At 38.8% G+C, this 27,470-nt stretch overlaps 1 protein-coding gene across 4 annotated transcripts; it reads right to left on the bottom strand.

The window, feature by feature from the left end:
* Positions 1 to 510: 510 nt before the first annotated feature.
* Positions 511 to 27,470, bottom strand: LOC125075316. Of its 4 annotated transcripts, none has more exons than XM_047687039.1 (16): positions 27,178 to 27,470; positions 11,881 to 12,495; positions 9,095 to 9,314; positions 8,332 to 8,402; positions 6,056 to 6,162; positions 5,103 to 5,207; positions 4,787 to 4,899; positions 4,201 to 4,292; positions 3,864 to 3,954; positions 3,338 to 3,449; positions 3,113 to 3,251; positions 2,669 to 2,775; positions 2,432 to 2,571; positions 2,249 to 2,319; positions 2,055 to 2,141; positions 511 to 1,290 (listed from the first exon to the last, which is right to left on the bottom strand). In XM_047687039.1, the coding sequence occupies exons 2-16, from the start codon at positions 12,400 to 12,402 to the stop codon at positions 1,216 to 1,218; spliced, it is 2,052 nt and encodes a 683-aa protein (XP_047542995.1). In that variant the 5' UTR covers positions 12,403 to 12,495; positions 27,178 to 27,470; the 3' UTR covers positions 511 to 1,215. The 4 variants fall into 4 exon arrangements, with proteins under 4 accessions (XP_047542995.1, XP_047542994.1, XP_047542996.1 ...); XM_047687038.1 differs by having other exon boundaries at positions 11,881 to 12,481; XM_047687040.1 differs by having other exon boundaries at positions 11,881 to 12,481; positions 27,312 to 27,470.

Here is a 27,470-nt window from a genome sequence, read left to right as displayed (position 1 = left end):
AAGACGAAACAGTTCAGTGCATCTCTGTTTACGGGCCATTCATTTATTACGTAAGACCATTTAGGGGGGAGGGGGGGTTTTGTATTGATCATGTCTTATGTGTCCTTACAAGGGGGTGGGAAGGACTTTCGATAGTTCTTACGTAAGATAAATACTGAAACTTACTGTACTGTTGCTGAAAAACTGTTACTTTGAAAAATATTTTTTTTTTTTTTAGCATTAGCAGCCTGTAAATTTTCCCACTGCTGGGCTAAAGGCCTCCTCTCCCTTTGAGGAGAAGGTTTGGAGCATATTCCACCACGTTGCTCCATGCGGGTTGGCGGAATACACGTGTGAAATTAGACACATGCAGGTTTCCTCCAGGTTTCCAGGAATTATAAACACAAATTAAGCACACGAAAATTCAGTGGTGCCTGCCTGGGTTTGAACCCGAAATCATCGGTTAAGATGCACGTTTTCTAACTACTGGGCCATCTCGGCTCTCTTGCAAAATAAACCAAACGTGTATTCATTACCTCCTTTAGATTCTTACGTAATAAATATTAAACGGGGTGGGAGGTGGTCAAAAACTAGCGAAAATAGTCTTACGTAATAAATGATCCCTTATCGATAAACAAGCTTTAGTGTTACCATTAAAAAATATATTAAAAGCACAATTTCCTTACAAACATTTTCAATAACGGACATATTTGAATTCCGACCACGGGACGAATATTAATAATAAGATATATAATCACAACAGAACTCCCTTTGAATACTTGAACGCTACTGTCATATATATGTTATCATATCACTATATTTACGAAATCATACAAAACATTCATCAGGCAAACAGCTCTCCAGCTCTCCGCACAACAGACGATAAATGCATCTCTATAATCACTATACGTTATTTTTTTTAATTTTGCGTTTTTATTTCAACATTTATAAGCGTTAGACACTGAGTTTCAAACATTATGTAATTTTATGTTATTACTAGACTCGTGATACACGCAACTTGACACGCAACGAGGCAAATCTATTTCGAATATGTAACTAAACTCGCACAAACGGACATAAATGCAAATTTGTTTTGGAAATGTATGATATTTTGAGTTTCATTTTTGGTCCTTCGAGCCGGATTCGAAAAAATAATTAATCTATGCTACGTGAGCGTGTCGACGTGTCGAGTTGCGAGCGCCACCTCGTTTATATATAACGATATTCAATGTCGCATTATAAATCTGTCTCCGAAGCCTGCGTGTCGAGCCAGTGTCGCTCCCTGTGTCGGCGTCTGCGGGTCGACTCGCCCTGCAACAAGAATTACATACATACAGAAGTCTGAAAATTAAAAACAAACCGCACCTGTTGCAATAAAACGCGAGAGCAGGACGCCGTATGTAGAGCTCCTTGTCACACTTATAGATAAGAAACGTAAAAGTAACAGCAAACTATTCAATAATTATTGTAAAGATTTGATTACTTATCGAGGAGTTCAACACTTCAGCGAATGCCGGTTCGCATTTAGACGATATTGTTTTCAGGAAATAAATCCCCAAATAATGTACTATGATAAATAATTCATAAACACTTTGACAGAATGAACGGGCTAGTTAGCACACGTTCACTTAATTCGTCAGATGTCAGGTGTCAGGTAGATCGGAGAGCAATCGGGGTTGTCGTCAAGCCAAGAAAACAATATGTTTGTCAAGCCAACCGATACTACGGAGCGTCTTTATTACACTGAAAGTACATATCAAAATGTAATAACATAATGATCGTAACTGGGTCATACGAATTGTGTGACGTCAAGTGTCAAAGAACTTACAGGCACGTGTACAGCGCTAGCTTGTACACACTTTATAACATACAGGAAGGTATATTTTTATTTAATTTATCGTTTATATATAATATATTCCTTTGGAGACAATTTTAGTGCCGCAGCGCTGTCTGTCAGTCTGTGACGAAACCACTAAACCGAATTTTGTTGAAATTTGTTACGAAGCTAACTTGGACCTGACGATTAACCCTTAAAACGCGAGCAGAACCAGTCTTAATGTATCTAATACACCGACCTTATGTTGTTCAACGGGTATCTTCGCCTCGTGTAGCAGGGCGTTGGCTCGCTCGGTCTCCTGAGCCTCCTTCGCTATCAGCATTTCCTGAAACACACACACACAATAATCACACACCGTTGATTCCGCTCGATAAGTACACTCCGGTCACTTCGATAGTATTACGCCTGCATCGAACCATCAAGACCCCTCACCTGCATCATGACCGCGGCCTCCATTTCCGCCATGCTGACGCTGTCCATGCAGCCCTCCTCCTCGTCCATGTCTGGTATTACGAGAAAATTATAATGTTAGGGTGAACTTTTTTTAAATTTTCGATCGTTGAGTAACAACATAATGTCGTAAGGTTAAGCCCCCCCCCCCCCCCCCCCACGCACCGTGCGGCGAGTAGAGGCGCGGCGGCGGGCGCAGCGCCCGCAGCGCGGCCGTGTCGCTCTTGAGGCGCGCGGCGTGCGCGCGCAGCCGCGCCTCGCACTCCTCGCTCCAGGGCTCCGCCCCCTCCTCCCACTCGTTGCTCCTGTTGACGATCGCAAGCGTACGTTACAAAGACGTAGACTAGACCACGCTTATGATGGATTAAATCTCTTTCACTTGTAATATCGCTCGGAACTCACTGGTTGTGGTTCTGCCAGGGCCCCGGCGACAGCAGCGGCTCGCCCCAGACCGGCGCGGCTTCCAGGCGCGCGAGCAGACGCCGCGCCACCGCCTCCGCCGCCTCGCGCTGCACGTCATACATCGCTTTCAATATGCGTGCAAACACATTTCCAATAACGCACGCATACACGCACGCAAATATTGGATGAATTTATTAAACCATTTCTTCCTTATTAAAAATAAAGAGGCAGGCAAATGGAATACCTGCAGAAGTGGTCATCACTGACAATGCCATCCACAGACAACGACACTGTTAGAAATATGAATCATCTCACAGTACGTCAATACGCCACCGACCTCGGGAACTAAGATGTCACGTCTCCTGTGCCTGTGTCACTCCTTCAAAGCGGAGCGCAACTAAGTACTGGTGTGTGGCGTAAGGTTCGTCGGTCGAGGGCCGTCACCTGGTCGGAGCCGGCGCCGGCGCTGGTCTCCTGCAGCGCCAGCAGCACGTCGTACGTCTCCAGCGCGCGGTCGGCGGCGCGCAGGGCCGAGCACAGCGCCACCGACGACGACTCCTGCAGCGCGCACGCGCACGACAGCCTGCGGGGCACGCGTTACAGTGGTGGGGGGCCGAGGGAAGTTGTTGTCGAACGGTAAGTATTAATAAAGAGAGCGTGCGTGCGCACCTGTGCGCCGTGTCGACGGCGCGTGCGAGCGCGGCGTCCAGCACGCGGCAGTCGGCCGCCAGCCGCACGCAGCGCGCGCGCCACGCCCGCGCCGCCGCGCCCGCGCCCGCGCCTGCGCACACGCGCCCCGCGCACACGTCAGCCGAGTGTACTCGAACCACTTACATGAATCGATTACACTTTAGGGCTATTTCGATTAAATTATATTCCTACCCCTAAACATTTAACTCAGCTCGAGTCCGACTCTCGTCCAGAAAGTTCCATGCCATTGTCTATAAAAACAGCAAAAAAATCATGTCTGTTGTAGCACAGCAGAAAAACATAATTTGTGAAACTTTCAAGCGTCCTACTGATGGCAGTTCATGAGATGGACTGGTGACATATTGACGGATAGACGGACGGACAGCGGAGCCTTAATACGGTCCTTTGAGTTCAGAACCCTAAAAACTATTTATTTTTCCACAGTAAATTAACAGATGTCATCTACATAAACTTGACGTCGGTAATGATCGGAGGAGCCCGTTACCATCGTTGGAAGCCGAGACCAAGGCCTCCCTGAGGTCGGCCTGCGCACACACGTCCAGCGCCAGGCGCTCAGCGGCCTCCACGCACCACGCCTGGGGAAAGCGCCAGTGTAAACGGACACATTTAAGGGTTCAGAGCGCAAAATCAAATCACAAATGTTCTATTGTAGCCCAAAAAAGATACAAAAGTCGTCGATCTTGCGCTTAAACTCTGTGCGGTTCCTGCTATCGGAGTATATGAATTATGATCGAAATCGTTCATATTAAAAAAGTATTTCTAAGCTTTGTAGAACGAATGAAATAAATCTCGTTCTGAACTTATACAAATTAAATAATCACCTCATCGTCCGATATCTGGTTGGACTCAGTGTCTTCCGTCCGCCGGAGTCGAACCCGCGATGCGACCTTAGCTTCCCTAGACTCACAGCGACCTGCACAGAAATGTTGTAATATTTAATCTCCGGCTCGAAGGACCAATTTTTGAAATAAGCTATCGAACTCCGCATCTATATCGTTGGCACCTGGGTGCAGATTTTTGGCGTAGGACCGAGTTTTATCATGCCAATGAGTTCAATCATGTTCTTGTGACTAGACCTCGGGAGCTGGGTTCAATTTTGGTTTCGCATGCTCTCCTTGGGAAGAAAGTCAAAGAAACATTGATAAATAAGGCATATTACTCAATACAAGGTGAAAAAGCACGGACTTAGGGACTGAATGGTTATAATTTTAATGGTACTTTACTGGCATACTCTGTAATTAAAACGGTGGAATAGAGTTACTACTGAGTTTCATGACGGTTTTTCTAGAAAGAGTCTACTTTCTGAACCGGTAATTCAACGCTGTAACGTCCACTCGAATAAACACTATATAGATTTCGATCGGGTTCCTTATGAGAAGGCTGGACGACAAAGGCAGTCGGGCTCACCCGGCGAGGGCGGCAGCAGGCCGGGCGAGCCGCGCTGGCGCTCGCAGCTGCCCGCGCCCCCCGCGCCCCCCGCGCCGCCCGCGCCGCCCGCCGCGCGCGCGTGCTGGCAGCGCCTGCGCAGCGCGACGTCACTCATTTTAATCATTTAAATTTCACAAATAATACAATCATAGTAATTATTCAGTTGATAAAAAAATTATATAATTATTCAAAGGTTACTTTTTTATGAGAAAAATTTAAAAATGAGATTCTCAGTATTTAATTCCTTGACTTAAATGATTTAAAAAGTAATAAAATAATTGTTCGCAACACAAACCTCGCAGTACTGACACAGATCTCCGAGTCTCTCTCGGACAGCATCAGACTCGAGCAGTGTTCGGACCCTTGGGGGGGCGAGACTTCCACTTTAGGTGTTTCCAATCTGAAAATGAGAAAACACGTACAATTTAGAGAGCTGTTTTGCGTCCGAAGAGTTTTTTTTTTAACGTCAAATTCGACCTTGAGATTTAAATACCTTCTATCTCTGCAAAAAGTTTCTAATGTAAACCGATATAGCACCAAAATAGATGATGTGCGCAATACTGCAATAAGGTCTTTGACCAGAGATAAACATAAATGGGTAAGAAAAGGATATGGCGCCGTCTAATAAGCTTTGGTTTTTTTTTGGAGGCAAACGAGCAAGAGACCATCTGCAACAATGGGGAACTTGCTGGTATTGCTGGCCTTTGAGAAATGTGTCGGCTACTTTTTTTGAAGGTTCCCAAGTCGCAGCGATTCGTAAAAACCGTGGGCGAAAACTAGTTCCACAGAATGGTTGTGCGAGACACTGAAAATGTCTTAACAATGCGCTGTTGTAGATTTTCCAAGGAGGGATGGATATTTTTTGCAATTTCATATGTATTTTTGTTGTAAAACTTCCACTGACATCCCTTTCCCATTCTATCTCTGTCAATGGTCGGACCTCTGGCTACCTTTAGGTCTCACGACCGACTCATATGACGCTCCCTTATGCCGCTCTGTACTCTATTGTTTACTTAATTAAAACAATAGCAAAACATAAGTTTAAATAAATTTATTTACTAGAAATAGCGAAAGAGTGAGGGAGGAGACGATCGTCTGGGGGGGTCATAACACTTTTTCCATACGAGAGGATTTCTGCTAGTTCACTCTACTCCAAACCGCGTCAAAGACTTCGTTCAATTAATAATCATATCGTTATTCATGAAAATATTATTTTTTTGGACTCCAATTTCGTCATCATTGACGTACCTGATATTCTCCGTGGTGCTGGCATCAGTGTCGTCCGGCAGAGGCTCCAATTTCGGATCCTGGGGCGTTGGCAGCTCCGCTGGGCTCAGGAGCGAGGAGTTATCATTCTGTAAAGGAATACATGATTTATTAACATAAGCTTTAATATATAGTAGCCATTTTTTTAGGGCATTGGAACCCTACAAAAGTTAAGATTGATTAGAATTCTGAGCCATTATAACACATTGTGACAACTGGGGACGCAAAGTCAAAGTCCAAAATCTTTATTCAATATAGAAGTGTTTACACTTGCTTATTGATAGTCAAAAATCTACCACCGGTTCGGAATTTAGCACCTCGGACCTGAGAAGAACCGGCGAAAAAACTCAGCGGGATATATTTTTTTATTTTTTTTTAACCATTTTCCATATACAATGATAATTATATTTTAGTTATTTGAAACAGCCTGGAGGCGATCATTTCATTCCCAAGGTGTGCAGTCAACTAAAAAGTCATTAGTGTTGTAATATCCTTTAGCACACAAACGCTCTTTAACGAATAGCCCTCTTCTGCAGTACAAAAATAGTATTAATGTCAGCTGCATTACCCCAGAGTAGGATGCCATACGACATTATACTATGGAAATAACTGAAATACACAAGGCGAGCCGTATCCACATCAGTCAAAAGTCTAATTTTTTTTACCGCATAGGCTGCAGAGCTGTGTCTATTCGCCAATTTATTTATATGGGGGCCCCATTGGAGCTTAGAGTCTATTGTCATACCAAGGAACTCTGTTGATTCTAAAACATCTAATGCTTCCCCGTTTAAACGTACACTCGTTTTGACACATCTTACATTGGGAGTAGTGAATTTAATACATTTAGTCTTTTTACTATTTAACATTAAATTATTAACACTAAACCAATTTACTATTTCAGAGAGAGTATTGTTCACATCGTCATATATTGAAAGACGTCTTTTTATTTTAAAAATTAAAGAAGTATCATTAGCAAACAATACTATCTCGAAGTTTATCAACTAGGAGATGTGGCAGGTCATTTATATAAACAAGGAAGAGAAATGGTCCAAGAATTGATCCTTGAGGGACCCCCACAGTAACTGGAGACCCGGGACTTAGGGAAATACGGATTAGGTCAGGTTTTTACCCACTAAAACCGAGTCAGCCGTCCGTTGAAAAAATTAGAGATTTGTTTTGGTTTTAAGCCACGCCCCCTCCCTAGCTACTTCCACTAACTTAACACAGATACTATTACAATAGCCAGCAAATTTTTTCGAGAAAGAATTGTAGATTTAACATTTACCAGTATCAAAAGTGTGGGAATCATTTGAACTCGATTGGTTGCTTGGAACTAGTTTTAAAAAACAGCCGAAGTTTTAAGACACATCCTAAACTCTACCAGGTGATGTTCAATACAATGAAGAAGACTCATGACATCAATGGGAATTGATCCTGTCATTTATTGAAAACCTGCTCATTCCATATATTGAATATATAGGCGTATTGCGCCCTAGTACACTGGCATACATACTAAAAACCAACAGTACTCTCTTCGTCTCTTTAGGGGGCGTCACGATATTGCTTTCGCTTGCTACCGTGGCAAAGACATCCAGTCCATAATAATAGCCTTTATTTAACAGTCTTCCATAATAAGTTTCTTTCTTAAATACTAAATTTTAATATTTGACACCAGTTTCGCCAAGATTGTCTTGTTTCCCAGCATAGGCCTCCCCTAAAGCTTGCCACAAAGTACGATCTTGTGTCTTTCTTCTCCATGTAAAACCTGCTATTCTTTTTATGTCGTCTTCCCACCTGCGACGTTGTCTTCCTTTCTTTCTTTTGTATTGTCTCAGATACCATTCAGTTATATCCTTGGTCTATTTATCTTTTTTTTGTTTCTCATCATGTGACCCGTCCACCTCCATTTTAGTTTCTTTCCAGACCATGCTGACAATCTCTAGTTTGCGTATGTTGTGTTACGTTAAAACTCCATGTTTGGCATCCATATGTCATAACGGGTAGAATACACGAGTCAAATATTTTTTCTTATGTTTAAGAGTTACACTATTTTTCACTATTTCTTTTAAGGACCAGTATCTTTTCCAAGACTCCAGCCCATAGTGTATTACAAAATATCAACTCGTGTACATAGTTATAAAGTGTTTATATCAACTCAAATACTAGTTCACGATCGTCTCAGCTGGAAAGTAATTAGTGGACGCGATCATCGGTAGTGTGGGAACGAGAAAGAAGATGAAGAAAAGAGCACGCATTACCTGTTCGGTCTGGGACATGTCCGCATCATTGTCCAGCTCACCAGCCGGCTGAGTCGTCGACTCGCATTCCTCTGAAAAATATGAAAAATAAACTTTTACATCTGTTCCGGTTCCAGCTGGACGTTAATGTCTTACAGCTGAACCGTTGTTCACAACTACCTAGATTTCCGAAAATCTACAACGGCACGGTTTATAAGACATTTTCTGCCTTGAATAAGGCGTTTTCCGCAGTTTTTCCGAACCGATACAACTTGGGAACATCCAAGAAAAAAACCTACATATTTTTAAGCCCCCGGTTTTTTGCAGATGTCCATGGGCGGTGGATGTCACTTTTCATTAGGTGCTTCATCGTTTCCACCGATATAATTAAAAAAAACAGAGGTCTCCTCCCCGACGAGGTAAAGGTAGAGTCATTTAAACAGCTGACAACTGACTTGACATTGACCTGATGCTATATCATTTATATCACCTGTTAATATCGGTGAAGTTGTCTTCGGAACTAATAAAATAACATTGAAGTTTCAACAATGAGTATTTTTTCATTCGCTACTTAACTGCTTACCTTTGTCGATGCGGTTGAAATTATCTTTGAGGTAATTTTACATCAAATATCAATGGCAGCAGACAGGCTAGTTAACCTTCTATACAGCCTTACACAGATATGATATATCGTAAATACCTTCGAATTATAACGACAGCGTTTCTACAATCTATGATACAGGCGTATTAATTACTACTTTAAGTAACAATAATTTGAAATTACCAGAAATCTCCTCCTCTGGGATGGCCTTAGCCCGCTTATCAGCAGCCCTACGCCGAACAAGTTCAGCTATAACGCCGTGCAACTCGGCGAGTCTCGCGTCGTGCGCGCGAGCCGCTGCGGCCGCGCGTTGACGCTCGGAAGCGAGCGCGCGAGCGAGCGCGTCGCGTTCCGCCCGTAGTGTTGCCACGTCATCTACTCGGCCGCTGCTTTGGGTTGCTACCTGGAAAAAATAGGTATTTGTGTTAGAATTATTTATTGCTTATGTTTAACTTATATTTTCAATAATTACATTGTGTAATATGATAATGCATGTTGAGACTACCTGTAGAATTTTTGCCTTGATAATTTTGAAATGTATTTTTTTATTTTTTATTTTGGATGTGATATTGTATCTACTGTTTGTTGTCCTAATGAAAAAAATAAAAAAATAAATATTATATCAAATAGGTAGGTTGTTAAATTTCCCACCTGATGTTAAGTGGTTACCACCGCCCAAAGTTAACGGTACTGTGAGAAATTAATGGTCCTTTGCAATTTGCATCGCAACCTTAGGAACTAAGATATCATCCCCCCTTCACCTCTAGTTAAACTAGGGAACTCACCCTTTAAACAGGAGCACGACTATACTAAATGTTGCCATCTGAGACTGACTTGGAATTAATACGCCTAAACCATTTTTACTTTAATTTAACGCGCTCTCAGTTCAAGAACCACTATGCACTATGTTGACAACCATCGCACCATTACCGATGCGTGTCAATCTTAAAGCGTCAACGGTGACCATTTCCAGTAACGCACGATGCATTGGAATGTTTAATTGTTCTGTATTTAGAACACAAAGTGCCGTGACGTTAATTTGGCGATGTATAAAATAGTATGATAATGAATTGTCGTAAATAACGGATTGAATTAAAAGCACACGGAAATATACTGTAGGAATAATTGTGTATGCTTGTACCATCAATGCGTGATTACATATTTGGCCTAGCTTCGTGTTTCCCAATATGTGGACGCGTACTTATTGGTAGAAGGAGGGTTTTTTTGGTTTCATTGGTTGGCGGACGAGCATATGGGCCACCTGATGGTAAGTGATCACCACCGCCCATAGACAATGGCGTTGTAAGAAATATTAACCATTCCTTACATCACCAATGCGCCAACAACCTTTGGAACTAAGATGTCACGTCCCTTGTGCCTGTAGTTACACTGGCTCACTCCTTCTTCTAACCGGAATACAACAATACAGAGTACTGCTATTTGGCGGTAGAATATCTGATGAGTGGGTGATACCTACCCAGACGGGCTTGCACAAAGCCCTACCACCAAGTAGTAGTTACAGAATTTCATCAAATTCGATTCAGCGGTTTGCCCGTGGAAGACAAACAGACTGACAGAGGTAATTTTGCATTTATAATATTAGTATAGATCAGATATCATCATAACTAAAAAAAATCTCTAGTTTTAAAGTGAAAAAGGGCTTGTGAGTCCTAGTTGATAAAAGTTTAAATAAAATTTTCGTCTCCACGGAGTCGAGAGGTATCGATTGACCTTGAGCGAGCTTTCGTTTCAATAACAAAGACCGACTATCCGATAATTTTAGCTTTGCCATTTAATAAATTGAAATCGCATGTTAATAAAACATCGATCAACAGGCGTATTAATCCCTAAATGGTTATATTAATTACTTGTTTACAGTTGCGGCTTTATCCGGGGGGGGGGGGGCACAGGTCTTTTTTTTATGTAGACAGACTGGCTAATGGGCCACCTGATGATAAGACATTAGCGCTGTAAGATATAATTAACCATTCTAAAGCTAGGGTGTTATGCCACTTGTGCCTGTATTATGATGAATGGATGGTATCTACCCCTACCACAAGTAGGCAGGCAGGTGTTACAACAAAATGATGATTGAGTAGTTAAAGCATAACAAACAAACCAACTCCCTGTCGTATTTGTGATATTAGTTACGTGAAAAAGCGTGAAATTAATAAATTTTGTTTTTAGGGAGGATAACAATTTATTTATGAGTCGCGATGGCCCATCGGTTAGAACACGTGCGTCTTAACCGATGATTGCGGGTTCAAGCACAGACATAATTTGTGTTTATAATATAATATATTAATATATAGTCCACGCCGGTGACAACATTGACAAACATTGCGAAGAAAAAATGCATGTGTCTAATTTCAATGAAATTTCAGTGTGGTGGAATAATCTCAAATCCTCCTCAAAAGAGAGGAGGACATTGCCCAACAGTGGGAAATTTATAGGCCTTCTCATAAATTTACATTGATTTGTAATTAAATTACATACTTTTGCAATTTAACTAGGGGGAGAAGAGTTACGCGACGAAGTACAAAGAAACGTATATATAGAAGGCTAGCTGGTCGTCCCGACTTTGCTCGGCTACCACAAATTTGTCAAACATGATTTTAGCGAAACTTCAACCGTTTACACAGCGCACTACTCCGCTCCTATTGGTCGTGGCGAGTTGGTAAATAGCCTATAGCCTTCCTCGATAAATGTATAACAATAAAATATGTTTTCGAATCGGACCAGTAGTTCCTGAGATTAGCTCATTCGATCCCTCAGCTTTGAAATATTATTATAGATTTATAGATTTTCCGTGATAAAACGCTACTCCGACCCTCTGGGAGAAAATAATCCAGTTCTCCTGTCACCGGAGGCAACACAACATGGTATCATGTTAAATACTAAGCTTGGCATTAATAACCCATATACCCAAAAAGATCACCAGAAATTTAACCATCACCACAAAATCTTACCGTATGAAAGCCGTTCTGTCCTGGAACTGGTGGAGCAGTCACCGGCCGCAAGCTGGAATACCTCCAGGATGATTCTCTGGATATCTCCTCGTCTCCGACGTTCGGACAGCACAGATACCAGCTCCTACTCCTTCTAACTCCAGTGGCTGTGTCTAACTGAGTGAGCGGCACGCGTCCAACGATCTCCAACTCAGCCAGCAGCGGCTCCTTTTCCTTAGGTTCCGGCATGGGAAAAGTTCCAGCCGTGGAGTAGGTCTCCCCAACTTTCACGCCGTTCTCCGGCGTAGTGTACTCCGGCGACCACCTATCACGTAGCGGTGGTATCTCTTTAGTGGCACCATCGTTGATGACTTCATTCGTTTCAGCGTACTCGCTGAGCTCGTTTAGGTTCTGGTCGTCTTTGTCTGGTGGGCAGCCATCTTGTTCGTGGGCGCCATTTTGTCGCTTGATCTTCTCAAGGTCGGCGTAGTAATACGCGGTAGAGCGCGGTGGTTCGACATTTAAAGTACGAGTTCCGGCCATTTTGTTTTTATTTCACTACATTTTATCAATTAACACATTTCCACTGACTAACTGACTTCAATCTCTTCATATTTGATACCTAATTTGAGGATACTTTAGGAATTGGGCATAAACATTGTTTAGCGGGTATAGTTAAACATGGAAGTTTCTGTCGTAATCGATTTGACAATCTCACAATATAACTTGTTGGTCCCTCTTGCTAGGTACCACCTACTCATCGCATATTGGGTGAGCCAGTGTAACTACAGGCAAATTTCTACCTACATTTAAAACAAAGAACATAGTTCAACTTATCACCCCTCAAACAACATTTAAAAGTAAATCAATAAGTATTTTTTAGCAATCGATCTGCGAATGAAAATTAAATGATGTAAATAGCGACTATGTGTTATTAGATCTCGATACCATTATATATATGAAACCCTTGTCATAGTTTATGCCTATCTATGTTGTCCGAGATGGCCCAGTGGTTAGAACGTACATCTTAACCGATGATTTGCCGGGTTCAAACCCAGACAGGCACCACTGAATTTACACGTGTTAAATTTGTGTTTTATAACTCATCACGTGCTCGGCGGTGAAGGAAAACATCGTGAGGAAATCTGCAAGTGTCTAATTTCAACGAAATTCTGCCACATGTGTATTCCGCCAACCCGCATTGGAGCAGCGTGGTGGAATATGCTCCAAACCTTCTCCTCAAAGGGAGAGGAGGCATTTTTAGGCCAGCAATAAGAAATTTACAGGCTGCTAATGCTTAAAAAAAAAAAGTTGTCCTGACTGATTACTTAATCACAAGAGAGACCAGCCGACTACGCAGAGCATGTTACTGTGGACTAGTGTCCGCGCAAACACTGGTGCACCCTCAAATCCGTTACTGTAATGATACAATGGGACCGGAAAGAGTTCAAGTTCAAGACTTCCCGAAACATGGGAGTGCACACACTTGCAACTTGAACGACTTCCAATTACTAAGAATCCTTTGATAGATAACCCAATAACTGTTTACCGTTCCGTCCTGGGGGTTTGAACTTTGGAGCTCGGAATCTGCGACCATATCTGTAGTCATTAGAACAAGGAGGCATCTCAATCTATATACACTAAAGATCGCTGATTGGTCGAAATTCGACCGTCGTCATTGCTAACATAAATAGTTCGCAATACTCCAAAGTAATTAAGGAATTACTAATATTCCTATTTGAAGCTTATCGTTACTTTTGAGCTTATCACTTGTGTAAAGAATGGGGACGACAATAGCCCAAGGCTTCAGGATCGACTTACCGAGAGGAACCGCCAAGAAACTCAGTAGTTACTCTTTTGTCAACATCTCAAAATACAGTCATGTTAGTTAAATACAATTATATATGTATGTAATATATCCCGCCTGGAAGTCAACAAGCATTAACTCCACGCTTTTTTATCATCTATATAATCTTGTATCGAATAATATAATAATGCCTTCTTTACCGATGTATTTTCTACAAATTATTTCAATTTATGAAACGGCAAATTTAGAAATGTCTGTCTTTTAATAGTATACGCAAACAAAATTTTATTTCCTTTATGACATAGGTCGGAGGACGGACAAATAAACCGTCTGATGCTAATTAACCATGAACAATGGCGCTGGAAGAAATATTAACCATTCCTTACATCGCCAATGCACCAGCCTTGGGAACTATTGGTTGCCTGAATTGTTGGAACCGCAAGAAGGTAGAATATCTGACGAGAGGATGGTACCTACCCAGACGGGCTTGCACAGAGCCTTACCCCCCAGTGGATGATAAAAGTATTTTGTCCTGAGTTTCTTGTCGGTTCTTCACGGTAGAATATACATTCCGAACCGGTGGTAGCTTTACTATGAATAGTTTGTTAAATGACGATTCAAAAGTGCTTGTAAAAGCCTACTTGAATAAAGTAAATTTTGATTTCATTTGATTGATTAAAAGTAATTTTGTTATTATCTTATCTATACTATATGTCTGTATCTGTGTAATATATAAGATATCTTTACTGATATAAATCCAAGAACTATCAATGAGCTTGTGAGTGCTGATTACCATTAAAAATTCCATGACATAGGGGGCGGATTAGATATGTTTATGTATCTAACTACCGAGCAATCTCGGCTATAGGTACGAAATCCGGTAAAAGCTTAAAGCTCCTCATATTAAGCACCGTTAGATTGAGTTACGGTTTCACGCATCTAGCGCAAGCATAGCGCTTTAAAGCACCACCCTCCTAAACCGTTCTCAAGCTCTCGACTCCGCCAGACTGCATATAATAGCGCCATTAATGCATAAACACGTTACACTTAACTATGTTTAGTTAGAGCCGCGGTAGCTCAGCGAACTGACGAGAAATGCAGTAGTTATCCTTTTCCAACGATTGAAATACAAAGTTAATACAATTATATATGTATACTAGCTGTGCCCGCGACTTCGTACGCGTTTGAATTTAATAAAAAAGCGTGACTTCATAATTATTTTACGTATAATTCTAAATTAAAAGTAGCCTTAGTTACTCCTTATTACATCAGCTATCTGCCAGTGAATATCGGTCCAGCCGTTCCAGAGATTAGCCGGAACAAACAGACAGACAGACAGAAATTGTAGAAAAAATGTTATTTAGGTATATTTACCGTGTATACATACATATGCATTTAGTAAAACGCGGTTTTTTAAATATTACAAACAGACACTACAATTTTATTATCATCTGTCACCGCTAAACCGATTTAGATGACGTTTTGTATGGAGGTAGTTTGAGTCCCGGAGAAGGACTTAGGCATTTACTAAATACGCCCCTCGAGGTGGTAACATTGAGAGTGACGGTTTATGTTTTGTAATGGCTAAACCACTTTTTTATACCTTAAACCAAGGAGATACTACGTATGATGACCGGTGTACACACTACTCGACCACGGAGTTCATCAAAAAATACATTACATATAATAGTTATCGGGTCGCAAAAGTTTTTTTTTTTTTTCTAATTAGACACGTGTCGCTACACATAAAGGCTTAGACGCGACGCCTTAGGCCTTCGACGTCGTAATTAAGAGCAATTAGCCACCCGCAGGTCGACTGTCGACCACACTCGTGAAGTCGAGATCTATTCATTATGGCAGAGACATACTCATAACCGGTACGGTTTCTCTATCGACGTCAGCACGATATAAAAACTACAATTAACATTAGTTAATATAACGCTGATAAAATAATCGAAAAAAAAGACGAAGTGAAATTTTCGAACGAAATAATTCAAACGAAAATTCAAACAAACTACAACATATATACAAACAGACACATTATAAAAAAAATACTTTACATCGAATAGGGTATTCTACTATATTAAAAAGTACATCAAAATGTTTATTTTCTTAATAAAAGGCTACAAAATAATCATTATAATACAGCAAAATAAACACGTTTTCTTGCCACATATAAATTAAAATTAAATTATTTTTTTTTATTCCCGCAAAATCGCTGTCAGTCATTTTGGTGACGTCACACTGATAGAAACAACAGTCGTGTATGTACGACCGGCACTCATTCAACGTTAACAGCTATAAATATTTGGTGTTTTTTGGGAAAATAGTGAATTACAATCGCTATCGCTGGAGCGTAATGTACAAATACTAGCATTAAACTCCAGAAAAGTAGTTCATCAAAGTGCCATGTGATATTGAAATGACAGTTTTTGCCTATCTGACGTCACACCATGGCGGTTCGTGTTTTAGGTCACGTGATATACAGACTAAAAATTACGACATATAATTTTAATATTACAAAACAATAATGTGCTTTTATGAATCAAGATCAGAATATTTAAGTATATTCCTATGTACAATAATTTAATTTTTATCAAATTTCATTTATTTTTTTCACATCCAAAACTACGCGATTGTGCGTATCCCAAAAACCGGACTAAGAAACCGTACAATCAAACAGCCTAAAAAACGTTCGATTGAAAAAATCGTAAACATCCAATCTACCGTGTGTCACGAATTCCAAACGAGTTAATTCTTTAGAAAATTCTAGACTCCACGCTGTGACGTCACGAGGGTTACTCGAATGCGGGAATCCTGGAACAACTCAAAGGTTCCCTTTCATCGCTCCAACCGCACACGTGTAGTGCTTTTCAAAGCGTCACAAAACGTTTAACGAACACCAAACGTACACACATTAAATGCACGTAAACGTAAACGGAGCTTAAGTCATAAGCGGCAGCGATTTCATAGGCGGACTATAAAAAGTATTTAGTATATTTTATGTCGTTATCGGACAGAGTGACTATGACGTGGAAACACAATGAAATTCCTCGCTTAACGATTAAGCGTCAAGTTCGGAATAGACAATTTCACGTCTTATCTTATTTCGCCCAGCCTGTAAATTTTCCCACTGCTGGGCTAAAGGCCTCCTCTCCCTTTGAGGAGAAGGTTTGGAGCATATTCCACAACGCTGCTCCAATGCGGGTTGGCGGAATACACATGTGGCAGAATTTCGTTGAAATTAGACACATGCAGGTTTCCTCGCGATGTTTTCATTCACCGCCGAGCACGAGATGAATTATAAACATAAATTAAGCTCATGAGAAATCAGCGATGCTTGCTCGGGTTTGAACCCGCAATCATCGGTTATGATTAACGGTCAGCTAGTTTATTTTATAAGCATATATTTAAGGAAAGCTGATGAGAAAATATTTGCTCCGTCTACATTTAATCCTGCGATTGAAAAATCTATTGTGTGCGTTTCAATCGAAAAGTTATCCAAGAAAATGTTATACGAATACCATGATCAACATGCTCCGATAAATCTATTACCAGGGATATTCAAAAGCGCTTTTATGAGCCAACTTGTATAACGAATATATTGATTTAGATGGAATTTTCCAATTCCAAAAAAATGTATTTTTATACTAAACAAGACCTGAGGAGACCTCAAATTCGTCTCTAGACGAATGGAACTCTTTAAACGTCAAAAGCAAAGCAACGAAAGCCAATATTCAAACTTTTTTTTTTCACATAGTTGAGGGCTCTGTGCAATCCCGCCTGGAAAGGTACCATCCACTTAACGGCCGAATAGAAAACTTTAGTATTTTTGTTTTCCGCTTCGAAGGGAGCCAGCAGGGGGAGCAATGTTTCCCTTGTGCCATGAGTCATGACGCAGTACATATATATGCTAATCTTTACGAAGATCCATATCTCTACAAAAATTATAATTGCAAAGTAACACTGTCTGTCTGTCGCTCTATCACGGCCAAACCACTGAACGAATTTGATAAACTTTGATATGAGACAAGCTTGGACGCGAGTGAAACTGCGGGCGACAACTAGTATTATTAAAAGTTATCTGCAAGGCATTGCATTTTCTGTTATATTTTTTATTAATAACACAATTTAAGTTTTATTAGTTCGTATAGATAGGACAGTCTTTAACCGAAGAAAGATTATATTGGTAGATTATTTTCTAACATGATTTAAACTTATCAATAGGCGAAGTTAAACACATCTTCGAATGTCTGTGTCCCGAAAAGGATGTCTCGAGTTTCCGGAATCGAAAATTCAGTGTTACAAGCGAAGAAAATTTACGAGAAAAATTATCCCGTTACCCCTCACGAAGAAGTCCCCTGTGTGCGAAATCGTCAACATTTCGAAGCTTTAATACTAATGCCAGTAACGTAAAGTTCATAGCACTGTTAAGGACCACACTACACACTGTATGCAGTAGTATCGCTCCAAGTTACAGGAGGTAGCGTTTTTATATCGATTCATTGCACCACGGAGACCAATGGCCAATGCTATAAAAAAATCTAAACCAACATGTCATCGCAAATGCGACACCAACCTTGGGAACTAAGGCGTCTGAAGTAACTCTTACTTACTCTTTAAACAATGCAAGCAAAACAATAACATGTGATGAGTCAGTAGACACTGAAACTTGCACAAAACAACATCACCGAGTAACATGAACGCAATCCTGTCTTGATCTCTTCTTATATAAATACAAGAGAATTCGACACGGCACTCTTTCACTTAGCCCACGCGATACACAGTCGAGTCGACAGTCTGACCCAGGCAGAATTCGACAGATGCATCTCGCCTACATAATTGAGACCCGAGCATTAGTGCCAAGTTGTTCTAAAATTCTCTTTTATAGCTTTTATTTGGCAAATGTTTGTCGTTCTCTTGACCTAGATTTTGTCGTGTTCAAGAAAAGCTCAAGAGTTACGAGTTCGACTTAGTAAAATATCTTTTGGTTTATTTAGGACTAGTGACTTGTTCTGAGTCCTCATATTTTTTTTATGATATAGGTATACGGACGAGCAAATGGCTCACCTGTCTTTAGAAAATGTACAGTGTAAGAAATATTAACCATTTCTTACATCGCCTATGCGCCACCAACCTTAGGAACCGTCTGGAACACTGGCTCACTCACCCTTCAAACCAAACACAACAATACTGAGTACCTACTGCTGTTTGGCGGTAGAACATGTGATGTTAGTAACATAGTTATGTTGCGCATTACACGGTTTCTGCCAACTAAGGAATCTCACTATTTGTTTATAAACTAGCTACCCTTTCTACTCACACGGACACAATATGGATCTATATACGACGTTTAGAGGAACGACATACACAGAAAAAATCCTTTTTCCGTCTAGGAAATTTGAAATTTTCGACTCTTCTCAACTATAACACGCATGTGTTATACACGTAAACCTTCCTCTAGAATCGCTCTGTTTATCGATGCAAACTGCATAAAAATGCGTTACGCAGTTCAAAAGATCCAAGCGCACAAAACTATCCGTATATAAAACGGGATATTCCACAGGATTTTCTTAAGTATTCAACTTACTGAGTAGCCTGCATTGCGCACTTTTTTCACAACCTTAAAACATTGGTCATATCACACTATGTAAACCTTGCAAACGCATTAAAATATATAAAATGTATCAACTATAAGAATAAATGCAACATCTTATTTGACATCAAAATCAAAATATACTTTATTCAAGTAGCTTTTACGAGCACTTTTGAATCGTCAACAACAATTAACAAACTATTTAAAGTGAAGCTACCACCGGTTCGGAATGTAGACACCGAGACGAACCGACAAGAAACTCAGTACTCTTTTTCAATTTGACAAACTAGTCAATTCGTTATCGATTATCAATAATACTAAATCAAAACGAAGCTTACGTCAACAGCCAAAGTTCATCAAAAGAGAAAAGTAATACTATCATCATTACATAGTATTAAACAAAGTCGCTTACCGCTGTCTGTCCCTGTGTACGCTTAGATCTTTAAAATTACACAACGGATTTTGATGCGGTTTTTATTAATAGATAGATTTAATCAAGAGGAAGGTTTATATGTATATTACATGTACAATACTGTAGAGAAACACTGATAATTTTAGAGGTTACTAAAGTGATGTCAATAAACCTATTTTATGTAAGCGACATCGCAAACGCTGGCTGAGCCCTACGAGATAGATCAAAATAATGTACACCTTAAAGCGATCTCCAAAAAAGTCCTCGATGGTATATGTCTATTGCACCCGTGCGAAGCCGGGGCGAGTCGCTAGTTAGGTATAAAAATTCAAGCTAACTTAACAGCAAACTTCATCAAATTCAGTTCAGTAGTTTAGCCGTTATAGATCGACAAACAAACAGACTTACTTTCCCATTCATAATATTAGTATAAAAGTACCCATATATATATAGGACCCGTCTATATAATAAATAAATGACTAACGGCTCCAGTACTTCATTGAATTTTTCTCTGCCCGTGATTGAGTTTCGACCTTTCCACGAGTCTAGCTTTTAGTTGCTTGTTAGGGCGTACGTGGGTCGGAAATTACGTTAAAAGCTGAACCAAGGGACACTTAATTGCAAATATATGTATAGACAGTACAGCACCATTTTCTCCCAGGTCCGAATTTAGGGGAACTGGGGCAAGTGGCCTGGGCCTCCACAAGAAAGAGTCCCCACAACAGAGTTTCCGACGAGTTATGAACTTTAAAATAATAGTTGTTACCGACTTTAGATATTTAGATTTTGATACATTTTTTAATAAACCGGAAATATACAATACTTAAATAAATTACAAACTATGTATATCCTAAAAATATTTATTTGATTTATAATACGGTTTTTATTTTGACTAGGAATTAAGTTTAAATAATTAATGTAGGGACAACCAGCCATTCGTTTGGCTGGATACGAACAAGAGAGCTGTTCTGACAAATAAATACCTATAACATAAAAGTAGTAAGTGGTTTTAATTATAATTAAAATACTAACATCGAAAAGAAGACTGATTAAAATAATAAGGCCGTAACATATATGTTTATATATCTAGTCAAATTATAGTAACAGTAATATTTTTGAATCGTTAAAGATCGTTTGTGTGCTAAAGGATATTACAACACTAATGACTTTTTAGTTGACTGCACACATTGGGAATGAAATGTTCGCCTCCAGGCTGTTTTTAAATAACTATAACATAATTATTATTGTACATGCAAAATGGAAAAAATAATATCCCGCTGAGTTTCCTTCGCCGGTTCTTCTCAGGTCCGAGGTGTTAAATTTCGAATCGGTGGTAGATTTTTGACTATCAATAAGCAAGTGTAAACACTTCTATATTGAATAAAGATTTTTGACTTTGACTTTGACTATAGTATTAATGAGGACCATGTTGTGAAAAAGGTTTCGAGTATGGTCGTGGATGGACATAGAGGTAGGGGACGACCAAAGAAACTGGATGGATTGTGTGAAAGACGATATGGTTAGAAAGAATGTTACTTGGGAGATGACGTCTGACAGAGAAGTATGGAAGAAGACATGCTGCTCCGACCCCGAGTAAAATTGGGATAAGCAATTGGCAGGAGGACGATGGTGATGATCATGATGACGATATGCTGTTTTAGAAGTGACTAAAACAAAGCGTAAATAAATCATAAACAAACCTCAGTGACAGAAATCGATTTCATAAAATGAATTTATAAAAAAATAACTAGACAACAACCCCCCCCCCCCTTCTGTTGCCCCAGGGCCTACGGACCTCCAAAGCCGGTCCTGTTTTCATTTGTTTGTCGAACGATTTTTATTTCGGAACGAATTTCTTTAGCGCGGCTTACAGTAGAACTGGCAGAAGTCGTCACGTAAGGACAAACCGTTACGCCCCCTCCAGACGACTTTTCCCTAACTTTCTCATTCGCTTATTTCTCTTATATACGGTTTTAATTAAACTTTGTATTTATTATTTTAATTTACATGTAATTTGTAAATTTTATTCCTTGTCATTTATATTATCTCAAACGTGGTTAATTTTTTTCATTGTGTCTGTTATAATACATACGTTAGCAGCCTGTAAATTTCCCACTGCTGGGCCAAGGCCTCCTCTCCCTTTGGGGAGAAAGTTTGTGGATACACATGTGGCAGAATTTCGTTGAAATTAGACACATGCAGGTTTCCTTGCGATGTTTTCCTTCACCGCCGAACACGAGATGAATTATAAACACAAATTAAGCACGTGAAAATTTAGCGGTGCTTGCCTGGGTTTGAACCCGAAATCATCGGTTAAGATGCACGCGTTCTAACAATAATTAAGTGTAATGCTTCTATATTAAATGAATAATTAAAAAAAAAAACATATTGAAATCAAAGATCACGACGATGATATCTCTTGTAATGTAACCCTACTAATTGGAAAACGGCAATTTAAATTTAATAGGTCATCGAGTTTTAAACTGTATCAATACCGTCAACGCGAACAGACTATACCCTATTCCAAAGTAGGAAAAAAGATAAACAAACCTTAAATTGACGTATTTGATACAATTTGCTAATAACTCGGCTATATTGTGAACTACTGAGAGTTTATGATTAATATATCTTTATTTATAATACAACACTGTTGCACTTAACTACTTATATCCACTTTAATTTTACTTCCAAAGTTCCGATAACAGTTTCTTGGACGTTCAAAACGCCAGTTTTTCGCAAATCCATTGTGAATATCATAGATTATTCGACCAATGATAATGATAATGATAACTCGACCAATGACGTCTCGTCAATTTGCCGTCAAATGTTGTTTATTAGGCTTTTCTCCTCTTATGATTGGAATAGAGTATAGATACATGAAGGCTGCCTACACCGCTTCGTAATGCATCGGTGACCTTGAGTCGAAGTTCTGATCGATAGGCGTATTACCTAATCTGTACGTTATAAAAATGAAACCGTGGAATCATTCAGTATTACAAAGAGTTCTATTTATAAACTAGATGTGCCCGCGACTTCGTGCGCGTTGTTTGAATTTAAGTTATTTGGATATTGATAAAATTAGCCCAAGTTACTCCTTATTACATCAGCTATCTGCCAGTGAAAGTCCCGTCGAAATCGATTCAGCCGTTCCAGATTTTAGCCGAAACAAACAGACAGACAAAAATTGTAAAAAAAATGTTATTTAGGTACATGTACCGTGTATACATACATATGCATTTAGTAAAACGCGGTTATTTTAATATTACAAACAGACACTAATAAAGGATCTAACATGAATCATTTATACCGTATTACATGTGACTCTATCGATTTACGCGGCGTATACCAAAAAGACTGTTAAATTCTACATCTCAAAATCAAAATTAAAATATGCTTTATTCAAGTAGGCTCTTACAAGCACTTTTGAATCGTCATTTAACAAACTATTTTATGTGAAGCTACCACCAATTCGGAATGTAGATTCAAGCGAGAATAACCGGCGAGAAACTCAGTAGTTACTCTTTTTCAACATCTAAAAATACAGTCATGTTAGTTAAATACAATTATATATGTATGTCATGTCTCCTGCCTGGAAGTCAACGAGCGTTAACTCCACGCTTTTTTATCATCAATATAATCTCCTAATCTTTATGAATCGTCATAATATTTAGGCCAATTTACGCAGAACCATGATTAATTATACAGCCGAACCTTCCTCGTGAACCACTCCATCTATTCACAAAAGCCTTATCAAAATCCGTTCAGTAGTTTCAAAGAGAGGGGAAACATTTTGTTTTATTAAACATAGTGATATATAATCTCCTTAGCTATGAACAAAGTCGAAAAATTAATACTAATTCATAGAATACCTACAAGTCTAGAATACTAACCTCAGACCACAACAGACGGATAGAATTACGTTGTTTTTTTTTTACACGTCTGTGTCAAGGATTGTAAAGCATACAGCCTAACACATTTGTTTTTGCGTTAAACGGTTTAGTAAAAACTTTATCGATATTTGGTTATTTTTTTGACATTTTTAACTTAAAAAATACATTGGTAAAGAAGGCATATTATTCGAAACAAGATTATATAGATGATAAAAAAGCGTGGAGTTAATGCTTGTTGACTTCAGGCAGACATTACATACATAAATAATTGTATTTAACTAACATGACTGTATTTTTAGATGTTGAAAAAGAGTAACTACTGAGTTTCTTGTCCGTTCTTCTCGATAGAATCTGCATTCCGAAACGGTGGTAGCTTAACTTTAAATAGTTTGTTAAATGACTATCCAAAAGTGCTTGTAAAAGCCTACTTGAATAAAGTATATTTTGATTTTGATTTCTAATCCTTAGGGTCAGGTGCAGTATATAAATTGTGTATTTATTATGATAAATAATTGAATAGATGATATATGTGTACTTCAGACGCACGCAAACGCACACGCACGCACGCACGCACGCACGCACACACACCGCCACAAACAAAAAAATGCAAAGCTCAAAACATTGACCCTGATAGAAAGTTTGAATTTCGAAACAGCTACTGATTGGTTGACGCACAGACTATACAATGTACATACATGTTTATGTGGGTATTCCACGTCCTGTCACACAGAACCCCACCCTCGATTCATTGATGACAATATATACGCAATTGAATACAATTCTGCGTGAATCATAACTTATTAACCTAATTTCAACTTATATGCAACTTGAAGCTAAATGCTTTTATTGTACATAACGCTTAGTAACATTCTGTAAGTATCCTAATACTGAGCAAGGAACGTATTGTCCTGGTAGAGAAAAATATATAAAAACACACAAACAACATTTGACAGCAAATTGACGCGATATCATTGGTCGAGAGCTTGATTCATCTATGATATTCACTATGGATTTGCGATTGGCGTTTTGAACGTCGACGAAACATTTTAGCATTAGCATTAGCAGCCTGTAAATTTCCCACTGCTGGGCTAAAGGCCTCCTCTCCCTTGAGGAGAAGGTGAGAAGGAGCATATTCCACCACGCTGCTCCAATGCGGGAACGAAACTGTTATTGGAATTTCGAAAGTAAAATTAAAGTGGATATAAGTAGTTAAGTGTAACAGTGTTGTATTATAAATAGAGATATATTAATCATAAACTCTCAGTAGTGCACAATATAGCCGAGTTATTAGCGAACCGCGTGAAATACGTAAATCTATGGTTTGTTTATCTTTTTTCCTACTTCCATTGGACTAGGCTATATATATATACACATAAATGTTACTTGAATTTTCTCAAGTTTATCCTATACATAAAACCCATACAAATTTATTTACCATTGAACGTAAATTTTTGGTTTTGGTCATGTATGTAGGGGCCCATATACAAGTGTTAAATTATTACTACAATAACTACAACTAAACTAGGGATCAGTGGGGGTACCCACATAGTATTATCAATGGTACGCCTTATTCGTACTATATTGTACATAATAAATCAAGACTGCGTTTATTTGTCGTTTAAGTCATTTAAATGACTAATTATTTCCGTGAACCAAATTGAAATTTGTAGTTTAAAAAAAACACTGAAATTAATCAAACAACTTGTACTGAAACTGGTCACTATGTATGTACATTTTTGAATATAAAAAATTAATAAAAAAGCATGTTAATAAGCAAGCAAGAAAAACAACATCTTTTTTTTATAAAATTGGAAGGAAGACAGCAATTAGATCATCCAATGACATGAGTTCACCCTCCCATAGACATTGACTCTTTAAAATAAACCATTCCTACCATGATTAAAACTTGTAAACTGAGATGTTAGAGTCCCATGTGCATGTTCCACTGGCTCTCTCATCGTTTAAATCGGAACACAAAATAATATCTGATATGTGTGTTGTATCTACCCAGACGAACAAGTATTTAGTTTATTTAGCTTTATCTGACATTATAAATTTTACATTTGAGAGAGAGCATCATATAATCAACCTCGACGATTTATATGTTTATATATTATTACATCAATATGATTATATAGTAATGGTAAATAGCAGTTAAATTACATAAGAGTTATACTAAGAGCTTTTAACTAACACTTTGTTACCCAAGTATTTATTTAATAATTCATAAGCATCAACAGCCCATGATTTACTGGCCTCTTGGACTATTGTTGTCCCTACTCCTAACAAAAGGGAATAAGCCTAAAAGGAGGGGTAGATAGGAATATTAATAATACCTTAATAAATTTGGAGCATTGATACTATCCTTTTTTTTTTAAATGAGTATCGCTACTTTATATCGATGAAAAAACAACTAATAAATCTTTATCGAGGAAGACATACAAGATATCACATTTTTTTTATTTCTTTTAGGAAGCTGTCGAGTTATTTTGTTGCCCACCTCTCTCGTAACAATCACCAATGTGATATCCATGAAATCTATGATGTGTCCTTTGTGGCTGTATACCTACTGCTTTGCTGGTCTAGTGGCTAGATGTAAGGATACAGTGTTTTTGGATATTTCTGTGGAATAATTCTCAGTAACAGCCCACAGTCTGGAAGTTGGAATTATGTACACTCCCATGTCTGGCACAGGACAATGTCATTAATCCTGCACCTGAATTATTATCGGTCTTAAATTAGGCAGATTATAAGAGAGAGGGAATGGAGATTACATCTGTGTTTATGCACAGACTTGTTAACTATATGTCCTGCATAGTTGGCTGTTCGCCCTTGACGATAGGTTAGGACGTCCTTATCATCCTACATCCTAGTAACTCAACACTAGTGAGTCGTTAATAAAGGCTAGTCCTTCCAGACAGCAAAACGCAATATTTAGAATGTTTAGCAGTACAAAAATGACTTGATAATGTATTTTCACTCTTATTACTCTGTATGTAAGGCACTGTTAGCCTATCCGGTGTAAACCCTATTCATACATAGTTTTCTACAGTCCAATTAGTTAGATTCTTCGTTACCTAATCAAATGTATTGAGATGATCCCATAGACAATTATTACTTTTTTAACTAGAGACACGAAACTAACAGTTATGAAAGAAAAAAAAACAACGAAATATATCTATTCTGAAATTCGAATTCGTTCGTTTCGTTTAGTTAAGAACGTAATTAAAATCCACGGCGAATCGCTAATTGTAATTTTATGTTGATTGCGAATTGATTGGATCGTTGATACATATTTTTTTTATTTGCCTCCTCGAAGAAAAGGCATCGTGCAGCCTTCTTGTGAGTTTAAAAATAAATGTTCAAACAATAAAGATTGTGATTGTCAGTGAAAGAAAGATGTCTTACTGTCGATTAAGAACGTCGATTCAACTTTCACTAATAAAAACTAATTTACAGATCCTGTTTAGAAAATGTTGCGTATAAAAAGTTTTAGCTCATTAAAGAATAAATGTCCTAATTTAATTAATTTAAACGAAGAGTAATTCAATTTGCAGAATAAATGTCAAACATCGTTTAGATTTCATTACAAATCGATTGCAATTAAACTTACTTCTCTAACCTTTCCCTAATCACGGAATTAAAAACAATTCAGATTCCGAAAAAAAAAATAAACACAGTGACGTCACTAATTCACTCAAGTAGGTCGTTGCAGCAAGGAGTTCGTATATGGAACACGATACGAACTTTTTCACTCACATATAACACGACACAACACACCAAAGAGGTCGAACATTAATATTAGAAAGTTAATTAAATGTATTGTACGGTGATATCGACAGTTATGTACGGGTTTATTTATATTTTACATGACGTTTCAGTCAGCGACTGCGCTGGACGTCGCGC

The sequence above is a fragment of the Vanessa atalanta genome, chromosome 30 (genome assembly GCF_905147765.1).
Source record: "Vanessa atalanta chromosome 30, ilVanAtal1.2, whole genome shotgun sequence".
Lineage (NCBI taxonomy): Eukaryota > Metazoa > Arthropoda > Insecta > Lepidoptera > Nymphalidae > Vanessa > Vanessa atalanta.
The sequence above is the reverse complement of the archived record's forward strand: the minus strand, read 5'-3'. Positions and strand labels throughout refer to the sequence as shown.